The 12,133-nt window shown below is 37.0% G+C and overlaps 1 protein-coding gene across 1 annotated transcript in view; it reads right to left on the bottom strand.

Annotated features, from left to right (window-relative positions):
- LOC128645725 (gamma-aminobutyric acid receptor subunit beta-4-like) overlaps positions 1-10,616 on the bottom strand; it is a 102,935-nt gene extending 92,319 nt beyond the window's left edge. Inside the window, 1 exon segment of the mRNA XM_053698935.1 lies at positions 10,554-10,616. Coding sequence (XP_053554910.1) covers positions 10,554-10,601 — 48 coding nt within the window. The 5' untranslated portion in view covers positions 10,602-10,616.
- Positions 10,617-12,133: the final 1,517 nt, after the last annotated feature.

Raw genomic sequence — 12,133 nt, 5'->3', positions numbered from 1 at the left:
GAACTACTGGCTTCTGCAGTACTAGCTATGCACAGTATATTGTGTACACTACGGAAGACAGCAGTTTTGTGTTACTTTAGCAGAATTAAAGGGATACTTAACCCAAATTGTTTCTTTCATGATAGAGAATGTGATTTTAAGCAACTTTCTAATGTACTCCTTTGATCAATTTTTCTTTGTTCTCTTGCTATCTTTATTTGAAAAGGCAGGAATCTAAGCTAAGGAGCCAGCCTATGTTTGGTTGAGCACCTGGGTTGCACTTGCTGATTGGTAGCTAAATGTACCCACCAATCAGCATGCGCTATCCAGGGTGCTGAACCAAAAATGGGCTGGCTCCTTATCGTAGATTCCTGCCTTTTCAAATAAAGATAGCAAGAGAATGAAGAAAAATGTATAATAGGAGTAAATTAGAAAGTTGCTTACAATTGCATACTCAGTTCTAAACAACTTTAGTTGCAATATTTTGAATATATATATATTGCAAAATGCTAATAAGGTTATTCGTTATTTTCAAATACTGTACTTTGTTTTCTGACTACAATGTCCCTTTAATGTTTTAGCATTATCCGTATCATTTTGTTTTTCTCCTTTAAAACAAATCATTTTCCCCCCATAATTTTTCAATTAATATAATGTCTTGTCTGCCACTGGAGGAGTAGAATACATTTAAACAACTGCACAGTCTTCCTTTGCTGGATTATCCATATTTTTTATTCTCTTATGAATGTCTATCTGCATTTCTATTACTTACCTTTTCTTCACAGCATGTAACCCTTTTCTTAAAAAAAATGCAGGCTTCCTTTTTTACTCTTATAAGCACGGTTCATGTAGCATACCGTTTAATATTGCTTATTTGAAACATTCCCCCTGATCTCCCTCTAGCTCTGTGCTTTCTTCAGCTGTTCTAAATTAATTTGTTTTATAGTACTTATAGTTCATTTCAGTCTACAATTGGTTTGTAATGATTTCAAAATGATGTATTTTGATCAGCCATTGTGACCCTAGAACCACGTCAGTTTGTGACTACTATATTTCAGAACATTCTGTATCCATCTATCCATCCAAATCATAGTGTTGAAAAGCACACTTAATTGATACTTTAGGTCCTGTGGAAGTCTATCAAGCCCAGAATTATTTAAAAATTCATCCACATCATTTTAATTGGATAGGTTGAAACATCTCTATTTCCAGCTTACAATTTTTATTTTAGACTTCACTATTGCTTGAGACATCTTTTTTAAGGTTCTATCTGGCATAAACCAGAACAGAGGGACATTTATTAACTCACGGCTAGATTACGAGTTGTGTGTTATGAGTGAAAAAGCAGCGTTATGGCTACCGCTGGTATTACAGGTGTTGTAGGTATAGCTGTACCGCACACTTTTTGGGCCGTCACGCAATGTAACTACCGCACTTTTTAAAAGAAAACCTTTTTCAATGGGACTTTCATAGTGCCGGTATTACGAGTTTGCCTGTCCGGCCAAAAAGTGAGCGGTACAGCCTATAACTACAAGATCTGTACTGTAAACTGAAAGCCAGTAGTTATGGGTTTTACGTTACAAAGCTGTAGCTTTAAACTCATAACTAAAGTGTCACAAAGTACACTAACACCCTTAAACTACCTATTAACCTCTAAACCGAGGCCCTCCCACATCGCAAGCACTAAAGAAAAATTATTAACCCCTAATCTGCAGCTCCGTACATCGCTGCCACTATAATAAACATATTAACCCCTAAACTGCCGCATTCCCACATCATAAACACTAGTTAAATATTATTAACCCCTAATCCGCTGCCCCCAATGTTGTCACCACCTACATACACTTATTAATCCCTAATCTGCTGTCCCTAACATCGCCGCAATCTACATTACTGTTATTAACCCCTAATCTTCTGCCCCCAAATCGCCGCCACCTAACTACACTTATTAACCCCTAATCTGCTGCCCCCAATGTCGCCACCACTATACTAAAGTTATTAACCCATAAACCTAACCCTAACGTAACCCTAACCCTAACACCCACTAACTTTAACATAATTAAAATAATGAAAAATAAAGCAGAGAAGAGCGCAGCCAGACTCAAGTGAAGAAAGTTTTATTCAATTATACAATTCAAAGATAAAAAAATATCCTGCGTACCAGATAAAAATAAAGTAGAAGCATTTAAAACATGAACTGTTGATAAATCAAATTACCACTCCACAGGTCGCTCATTCAGGAAAGCCAAATCTTTGTCAAACGTCCTTAGCTGTTCCTTTCGTGTAGCGGTGTGTGCGAGAGATCAGCTGTGAACTGCTGAAGAAAGCCGGTTCCGGTTGCTACCGGAAGTCTGTATTCGTCACTGTCAGTGCAGTGTAGCATCAATAGGATTCCTATTGATGCTACACTGCACTGACAGTGACTTTCTTCACTTGAGTCCGGCTGCGCTCTTCTCTGCTTTATTTTTCAGCTTTGCCTTGTTCCAAGGGATCTACGTATGATACACCTCTTTTTGAAGAGCAGCACACACCTGTTTGTATGGTGAGAACTTACAATACCACTACAGCTGCAATTTGTAAGGCATCTCTATTTTTTGAGACTCTTATTGGGACTTATTTTGTATTTTATTTTTAGCTGTGTTGTGGCATGTTTTAATTCTTTCTACTGTTGATCAATACAGTTGAGCATTTGTACTTCTTTTCCTTATTCAGGAGCATACTATCTTTTTGGCAGTTTATATTTATATTTATTGCATATTAACCTCATTATATTATATTTCCATTATATAATCATTCACAACCTTAGTAGCGCTGATATCTTAGCTTCTCTTTATAATTAAAATAATCCCAAATAAAAATTACAATTAATTTAAGATTTAATCCTATTGAGCTTTAATCCTATTGGCTGATTGGATCAGCCAATAGAATTGAGCTTGCATTCTAATGGCTGTTCCAATCAGCCAATAGAATGCGAGCTCAATCCTATTGGTTGATTGCATCAGCCAATAGGATATTTTACCCTTTAATTCCGATTGGCTGATTCTATCAGCCAATCGGAATTCAAGGGACGCCATCTTGGATGACGTCATTTAAAGGAAACTTCATTCTTGAAGAGCCATCGAAAGAAGAGGATGCTCCGCGCCGGATGTCTTGAACACTGAAGATAGAAGATGCCGTCTTTATGAAGACTTCTACCAGCCTGGAGGACAACTTCTTGCCTCTTGGATGAAGATTTCTCCTGGATTCGTTAAGGACTTCTTGCCGCTTGGATGAAGACTTCTCCCGGCTGGATGAGGATGGATGTTCGGTCTTCAAAAACCTTAAGTGGATCTCCGGGGGTTAGTGTTATTTTTTTTTAAAGGGTTTATTGGGTGGGTTTTAATTTTATATTAGGGACTTTGGGCAACGTTAAAGAGCTAAATGCCCCGCAAAAGGCCCTTTTAAGGGCCATTGGCAGTTTAGTGTAGGCTAGGGGTTTTTTTTATTTTGGGCGGGCTTTTTTATTTTGTGTTAGTGTTAGTGATGAGGGAGGCCAGAGGTTAAGGGGTTAATAACTTTAGTATAGTGACGGCGGCGATGTTGGGGGTGGCAGATTAGGGATTAATAAATGTAGGTAGGTGGCGGCGATGTCGGGGGCGGCAGATTATGGGTTAATAAGTGTAATGTAGGTGTCGGCAATGTCGGGGCAGCAGATTAGGGGTTAATAAGTGAAGGTGGGTGGCGGCAATGTCGGGGATGGCAGATTAGGGGTTAATAAGTGTAATGTAGGTGGCAGCGATGTCGGGAGTGGCAGATTAGGGGTTAATAAGTGTAGGTAGGTGTCGGCGATGTCGGGGGCGGCAGATTATGGGTTAATAAGTGTAATGTAGGTGTCGGCAATGTCGGGGCAGCAGATTAGGGGTTAATAAGTGAAGGTGGGTGGCGGCAATGTCGGGGATGGCAGATTAGGGGTTAATAAGTGTAATGTAGGTGGCAGCGATGTCGGGAGTGGCAGATTAGGGGTTAATAAGTGTAGGTAGGTGTCGGCGATGTCGGGGGCGGCAGATTAGGGGTGTTTAGACTCGGGTTTATGGTGTTAGGTTTAAACATAAATTTTCTTTCCCCATAGGAATCAATGGGACTGCATTACTGAGCTTTACGCTCCATTATTGCAGGTGTTAGGCTTTTTTTTAGTCTGCTCTCCCCATTGATGCCTATGGGGAAATCGTGTACGAGCACGTAAAAACAGCTCAGAGCAGCACTAGTATTTGTGTGCGGTATGGAGCTCCACGCTGCCATATTGCCCGCAAACGCAGGTTTTTGGAAAACCTGTAATAGCAGCGCTATTAAAGGTGAGCAGTGGAAATAACTTGCAAGTTATTACCAAGCCACTCATAACGCAAAACTCGTAATCTGTCTCTAATTCCTTCAGTTTTATTATAATTATTTTGGACATGATTCTCTAAAACCAATTTGTTTTAGTTAGATTCTAAAACAAGGTTTAATCTCAGGTGATTAATATATTTTACAATACAAGGTTATTCCATAGTTGGCTTGAAAGGAACAGATGTGGACAAGGATAATATGTTGTTTAGCTCAAATAGACTGTGAATTCCACATATAGGAGTTTTTAGGATGAAATGCAATTTGAAGCAGCTCAGAGATCCCAGAAGGAAGTATTTGCCTCAGGGGCTACCTTTTCCAGCTATTTTTAATTTAGAGCAATTTTTCTTTCTCTGAAAAACTAGAAATCTTTGTTTGCCTAAGCAGCATATGAAGATTTTATCTTACATGGTAGATCTGTAACATGCGTCAATTGCCCCCTATTGCAACACTTGTAACTATTCCATAGTCCATTTCTGCTTTGTAAAACTATATGGGATATTTGAATATGTTTAAGTTATATTCAAAATATGTGTAATTCTTTAATACACCTTAAATATTAATTCAACCTTAATTTGGATATTATTTCATTATATTCGTATGCTAAGCTAAAATAGGACTAAAAATAAACCAATCCAGATGAACAGCACATGGCCTGGGAAAGACAGAGGATGAGATTTGTCCTCTTGACATGCCAATGCTGTCCCTCTAAAACCCATATACCACCATACGACTTTGGATAAAAAGTCCTAAAAGCCCTGAAATATCTGTAGAAGCTTGTAAACACTTTAGATCTCCTCTCATATACTTCCCAGAACCCTTCACAATATGGCTCCTTTAGCTATGCCCCACACCCTGCTCACAAATCTCCACATCTCAGCTGTAATTTTCACGATAAACCTGTATCATGCTCCCACTTTGCTCTATAAGCAAAATTACTTTTCAAGTAGTCCCAGATGTTTATTCTCCACCTTTGATACCCTCAGTTGCCCAATCCCATCTTCCTACTTGGCACAAAACTTTGACAACAACTTAAAATACATTTTATTAAATATGAAATAAACAATAACAGCTATGTCCTCTACTCACAATTGATTGGAAGCAACTAGCATATTTACTTCCATGAGATTATCTTCTTGACCTTATGCAATCTGACTTTTATCCCTGATATTCCACAAAGACTGCAATCATCAAGGTTATAAATGAGAACAGTTCAAATTGTTTATGTAAGGTCTTGTTGGTTAGAATGAAATGTTTTTTTTTTAAACAGATGTTGCTGGGAATTTTTATTTCGTGATTCATAAAAGGGCTTACAATTTTAAACAAATTTCCAATTTACTACTATTATCAAATTAGTTTTGTTCTCTTGGTATCTTGGCCAATTAATTTTTTTTTGTTCAGCACCCTGGGTAGCGCTTGTTGATTGGTGGCTAGGTTTAGCCACCAAATAACAAGCGCTACCAAGGTTCCTGAACCAAAAATGGGCTGGCTCCTAAGCTTACATTCCTACTTTTCAAATAAAGATACTAAAAGAATGAAGACATATTGATAATAGGAGTAAATTAGAAAGTTGCTTAAAATTGCATGCTCTATATCAATCCTGGAAAAAAAATTGGGTTTAATTTTCCTTTAAGAATAATCAGCCCAATTGTCATTTAAATATTAGTTTCACAAACAACATATTCATATGCAGTCAAGTGTGTTTTCTAAAGGTCAAATACATTAATATATTATTGATGTTTGATCATTTAACAGTAGGGTGCTAGGAAAGCTCCATAAATCAAAAGAGTATAAATTACCCAGATCAGGTGGGCCAAAAAGTGTTGACCAGTTGAACACAAGACTGCTGTGTGATTTCCTATCTTACCCACTGGTTGCAGTATTGTTTTAAGTTAAAAATGTGTTTTTCACAAATATATTGAGTGCAAGTATCGTTCATGCATAAGTTAAAAGAGTAAGTAAACTGTGTTTCCCATTGTGAAATAAAAAAAAAAAGAAAAGCTAAGGCTTTTTACTATGTCTGGACCATATTTGCTTGTTAGCAAGAAAAAAAAACTGCCATGATTATCTGTGTAATTTATGTTTAGGAATTTTTCCAATATGGCCTTTGTGTGTTGTTGTCTCTTTGTGTGTTGTTGTCTCCAGAGTACTTAACCCAAAACAAGCTTAGATGCCTTCTTTTTCAAATAAAGATAGCAAAAGAACGAAGAAAAATTGATAATAGGAGTAAGTTAGAAAGTTGCTTAAAATTGCATGCTCTTTCTGAATTACAAAAGAAAAAAATTGGGTACAGTGTCCCTTTAAGGAATTTTATAGGACTCATTTGTTTCTTACTAAAGTGATCAAGGCATGATAGAGCGAAATAATATTTACCCTTAGAAACATATTTAAAGTGGCATATCAGTTCTCTTACAGCAGCTATAAGTAAAGTATGTCATTTAAATACTAAGGGTTAGATTACAAGTGGCGAACAAACAATTGCGAAAGTGTTTTTACGATCATTTGCATGGCGTTTAAATTGCGCTGATATTACAAGTTGAGAGCAATTACAATTGATTTATGTTAGAATCAATACTGTGATTTCAGAGCTGTGGTTAACTGTTTGCTGAAAATAAAAAGTTACACAAAACACTTCAAAAATACATTACAGAGTACAGTTATACGTATAATAACAAAGGACATACACATACATGTCTAAAAATGGATATGAATGGATATATATATATACAGTGTATATATATATATATATATATATATATATATATATATGTTTATATATGTGTACATATGTATTTTTATGTGTATACATGTATTTACAGACAGAGATTGACATATAAAAACATAAATATATATGTACACACTTATATATATATGTGCATTAGAGCCTTTTGCCGTAAAGTAGATGAAAACATGTAAAAACATTTATGCAATATTCATATTTAATAAAGGTTTTAACTATGTATTTACTGTAAATATTTCACATTCCAATGTTCTTTGCATAGAGGAATATGTTCTAAGTATTTTTAATAGATATTCCTATATATATATGTATATATCTAAACCTACAGTATATATATATATATATATATATATATATATATATATATATATATATATATATATATATATATATATATATATGTATTTATATATATATTTGTGCAAAAAAACATGTTACGTAAAGAACATTGGAATATGAAATATTATCTTTTTCATGTAAGGTTAGCGCTAATGAGAATATGTGATGGCGATTGTGCAAGAGTGGGGTGTTAGGTTTGTTTTCTTTCTCCATTGTCTTCTTTGGGGGAATAAGTGAACGTGCACTCGATATTGTAAATTCGGATTTTTGCGCTAGTTGGGTTACTGCTAGAGCAAAAACAGTTTACTTTAAATTTGTAATACCAGTGCAATCCAACTAGTGCAAAAATCTAAATTCTAGCGGAATTATCATTATAGTGGAAACGCAAACTACCGCTCCGCTTGCAATCTGTCCCTAAATAAATAGTAAATATTCTAAAAAAAAACCATGATTCCATTCAATTATAAACAAAACATGGAAATAAAACTTCTTAGTTAAATCTTGATTCTATACATTTGTTTGTCAGAGCAGTGAGAAATTATACTAATGAGACTGAGGAAACATAGTTCTCAAAATTAGATCCATTATGCAAACCTTAATTTAATGAATATAAAATAGTAAAGGAGGAAATGCTCATTTCAAGGCAATAACATGTTAAAGGGACAGTAAACATCCTATAATATAAAAGGCCAAGTATGTTTGTCCGAAGCTGTCATGTGCAGTAGAGACTGTGGGAGGACAAACATACCTGGACGTTAGGATCAGGCAGCAGAGAGGGTAGGCATGGCAGGGGGGGGGGGCTGGGCATCGGGAGCGCCGTGATAGAGTTTGGCCGGGCGGGCCAGCTGTGGTGAGGGGGCATGGTTGGCAGGAGCGGCCATGGTGGGGGTGTGGCCAAGGCAGGAGTGGCTGTGATGGGGCGTGGCTGGGTGGAAGTGGGCATGGCCGTGAGAGAGAGAGCGAGCAAAAGAGAGGGGGAGAGAAAACAAAAGAGAGGGGCGAGAAAGAGCAAAAGAGAGGGGAGAGAGAGCAAAAGAGAGGGGAGAGAGAGAAAAAGAGAGAGGGGAGAGACAGCAAAAGAGGGGGGAGTGAGAGCAAAAGAGAGGGGGTAAAGAGAGAGAGAGAGCAAAAGAGAGGGGGAGAGAGAGCAAAAGAGGAGGGAGAGAGAAAAAGAGAGGGGGGAAAGAGCATAAGGGAGGGGGGAGAGAGAGCAAAAGAGAGGGGGGAGATAGAGCAAAAGAGAGGGGAGAAAGAGCAAAAGAGGGGGGAGAGAGAGAAAAAGAGAGGGGAGAGAGAAAGGAAAAGAGGGGGGAGAGAGAGAACAAAAGAGAGGGGGAGAGAGAGAGCAAAAGAGAGGGGGAGTGAGAGAGAGCAAAAGAGAGGGGGGGAGAGAGAGAGAGCAAAAGAGAGGGGAGAGAGAGCAAAAGAGAGGGGGGAGAGAGTGAGAGAGCAAAAGAGAGGGGGGAGAGAGAGCGCAAAAGAGATGGGGAGAGAGAGCAAAACAGAGGGGGTAGAGAGAGAGAGCAAAAGAGAGGGGGAGAGAAAGAGAGCAAAAGAGAGGGGGGAGAGAGAGAGCAAGAGAGGGGGAGAGAGAGCAAAAGAGAGGGGGAGAGAGAGCAATAGAGGGGGAGAGAGCAAAAGAGAGGGGCGGAGAAAGAGAGCAAAAGAGATGGGGAGAGAGAGAGCAAAAGAGAAGGGGGGAGAGAGAGAACAAAAGAGAGGGGGGAGAGAGCAAAAGAGAGTGGGAGAGAGAGCAAAAGAGAGGGGGAGAGAGCAAAAGAGAGGGGGAGAGAGTGCAAAAGAGAGGGGGAGAGAGAGAGCAAAAGAGAGGGGGGAGAGAGAGCACAAAAGAGAGGGAGAAGAGAGAGAGCAAGAGAGGAGGGAGAGAGAGAGAGAGAGCAAAAGAGGGAGAGAGAGAGAGAGAGCAAAAGAGAGGGGGGAGAGTGAGAGCAAAAGAGAGGGGGGAGAGAGCAAAAGAGAGGGGGAGAGAGCAAAAGAGGGAGGAGAGAGCAAAAGAGATGGGGAGAGAGAGAGCAAAAGAGAGGGGGGAGAGAGAGAACAAGATTTTGTAGCATATTTTCATTATTTATCTTGCCCCCTTTTCCTGTAATTTAAAGGGACATTGTACACTAGATTTTTCTTTGTGTAAATGTTTTGTAGATCCATTTATATAGCCTATCTGGTAGTGTTTTTGTAAAAATGTATAGTTTTGCTTATTTTAAATAACATTGTGCTGCTTTTCAGACTCCTAGACTAGATTGGCTTCCCCAACTAAGGAAAGGGGTTTGGGGAGTTTAGAAAACAATTGTAGCAAACAAAGTGTTAACACATTTCTAAAATATTCACACTCACATAGTATGCTAATTTATTTCAGAACTGCAGAAAAAAATGCAATTACAAAGTGTTTACTGTCCTTTTAAGGTTGGAAGGTATTTGTTTAGGGATAAGTGAAGGATCCATTACTATAATAATGTATACAATAAGGGAGAGTTGTGAGTACTCACATGTGTTTATTTATTTTCAAGGCTGGCTTATTATGTACTGATCAGAGTTATTTCCCAAGTTCAATTTACTTCCAGGTATTTGATACATTTCTGTCTTAGAGGGACATTATACACTCATTTTTTCTTTGCATAATTGTTTTGTAGATGACCTATTTATATAGCCCATAAAGTTTTTTTTTCTTTTTAAATGTATAGTTTTGCTTATTTTTAAATAACATTGCTCTGATTTTCAGACTCCTAACCAAGACCCAAAGTTTTATGAGAATTACCGTCAGCTACCTAGTCCAGCTTGCTCCTGTTTGTGTAAAGGGTCTTTTCATATACAAAAGAAGGGGGAGGGGGAGTGTCTTATTTCCCACTTGCAGTGGGCTTTCCAGCTACCTTTTCAACAGAGCTAAACTGAGAGCTTCTAAGTAAGTTTTTAAACAGTTTTATACTGGATTTTTATATCAATATATGTGCTTATTATTCTTTATAGTAGTGTCTATTACATGCAGTTACATGAAAATGAGTGTATACTGTTCCTTTAATGGAAAGTATTACACAATTTGGATGGATATGTAGGTAGTAAAAATTATGAATATCAGGCAAAATCTAGATTTTAATAAAATGAAGTAGCGAGAACATACCATGTTGACTTCTGATATCTGGTCAATGCTGGAGATGTGTATGCTCATCCCTACTGTAACTGGAGGACCTAAAAGAGAAATCAGATTATTAAAGTCTTGGTATGTACTATTTAATTAAGGGGTTTGGCCAGCCATGACCTACCAGTTATTGATACTGTAATGTGCTGAGAAAATGATATACAGTTTTTACTTCTTAGAACTATTCTTAATACAACTTTTAATTATTTTGGGATATTTATATTTAGTTTTACAATAAGCTATATAAGGGGTACATACCATTGCGCTCAATGAGATAGTTATCATTGTGACACAATTTCTATATATCTTAAGCCCTCAAGGAAAACCCATTTGACTATTGTAGTTTTTGCTCCATATACCATTTTTCTATGGCTTCTCATATTATTCCTTTTAAGTCGTTGTTATATTGCATAAAAAAAATCTTTCTATAATTCCTCCAACTGCTCAATATAATCTTTCTTGTAATTCCTCACTTTACTCTAAATAATCCCTATATCTCCATGTATTTCTTCAGATAATCCTACTTAAATCACTTTCCATCATCCTAATGGCATATGGAATACATGGAAGTAACTTCTGGTATTGTTCAGCATAGTCTGATTTATTATTTCCATTTCTCCATATATGCATATTTTTTTATCTCGATGCAATTACTATGCGTAATCCCTGTTTATAAAGCTCCGTATTGCTTAGTATAGAATATCTCCATCTATTTCTCCATAACATCTGCTTAGAAGTTATCTTGTGGCCCATGAATACTTCTTAACTACTGGGCATTTCTCACCTCCAAAGTCTGGCCGTAGACGGATGTCATATCCCTTCAACAACTTGTCCACAGTCTTCTTCACCACTGAGATATTCCCAGAGGGAGGACTAAAAGTAGAATATGTGTGTGGAGTGTGGATTAGAATGGGTAAAAAGTAAAGGGTATGAATAGAAAGTGAGTTGCAAAAGAGAAGGTAAGTGGCAGTAACAGAATGGGTAATAGATTATTATAACAGAAAAAGGATAGAGGATAGAATTATAACAGGAACATAGTAATGAGGAAATCAGGGAAATTCAGAGAGAGAGTGGGTATAGAAACATTTAAGGCATGGTAGAAATGAATAGCGTAAAGGAAATGAAAATAGGAAACGTAGAATAGGGGGAGAAAAAAGAAGAAAGAGAGAAAGAGAACAATGCATGAAAGAAGGGAGAGAGAGAGAGAGAAAAAAAAGATATAAATGATTATATATGTATTATAATTATACCATGTTTCTGAACAATAGATATTTCTGTATTACTTTTAAAGTGGTACATAGTAGAAACAAAGGATAAACTATCACTTTACTGCATAATCTTTCAATTCAGATATGCTAATTATCACTTTACTGCTTAATCTTTCAATTCAGATATGCTATTATATTTTTTATATAAAAGAGTCAATGTATTGTGAATTGTTTAAAACAGTTCAAATGTATCCATTAAACAAGATATTTGAAGGAAGCAGATTCATCTTTGAATTTTCTAGATAGTTGTATAATCATTATGTAGTATATTAATTCTCCTTGTGTAATAACTTT

The sequence above is a fragment of the Bombina bombina genome, chromosome 1, assembly GCF_027579735.1.
Source record: "Bombina bombina isolate aBomBom1 chromosome 1, aBomBom1.pri, whole genome shotgun sequence".
NCBI classification, from domain to species: domain Eukaryota; kingdom Metazoa; phylum Chordata; class Amphibia; order Anura; family Bombinatoridae; genus Bombina; species Bombina bombina.
Note: the sequence above shows the minus strand (reverse complement) of the source record. Positions and strands in the feature narration are given on the sequence as shown.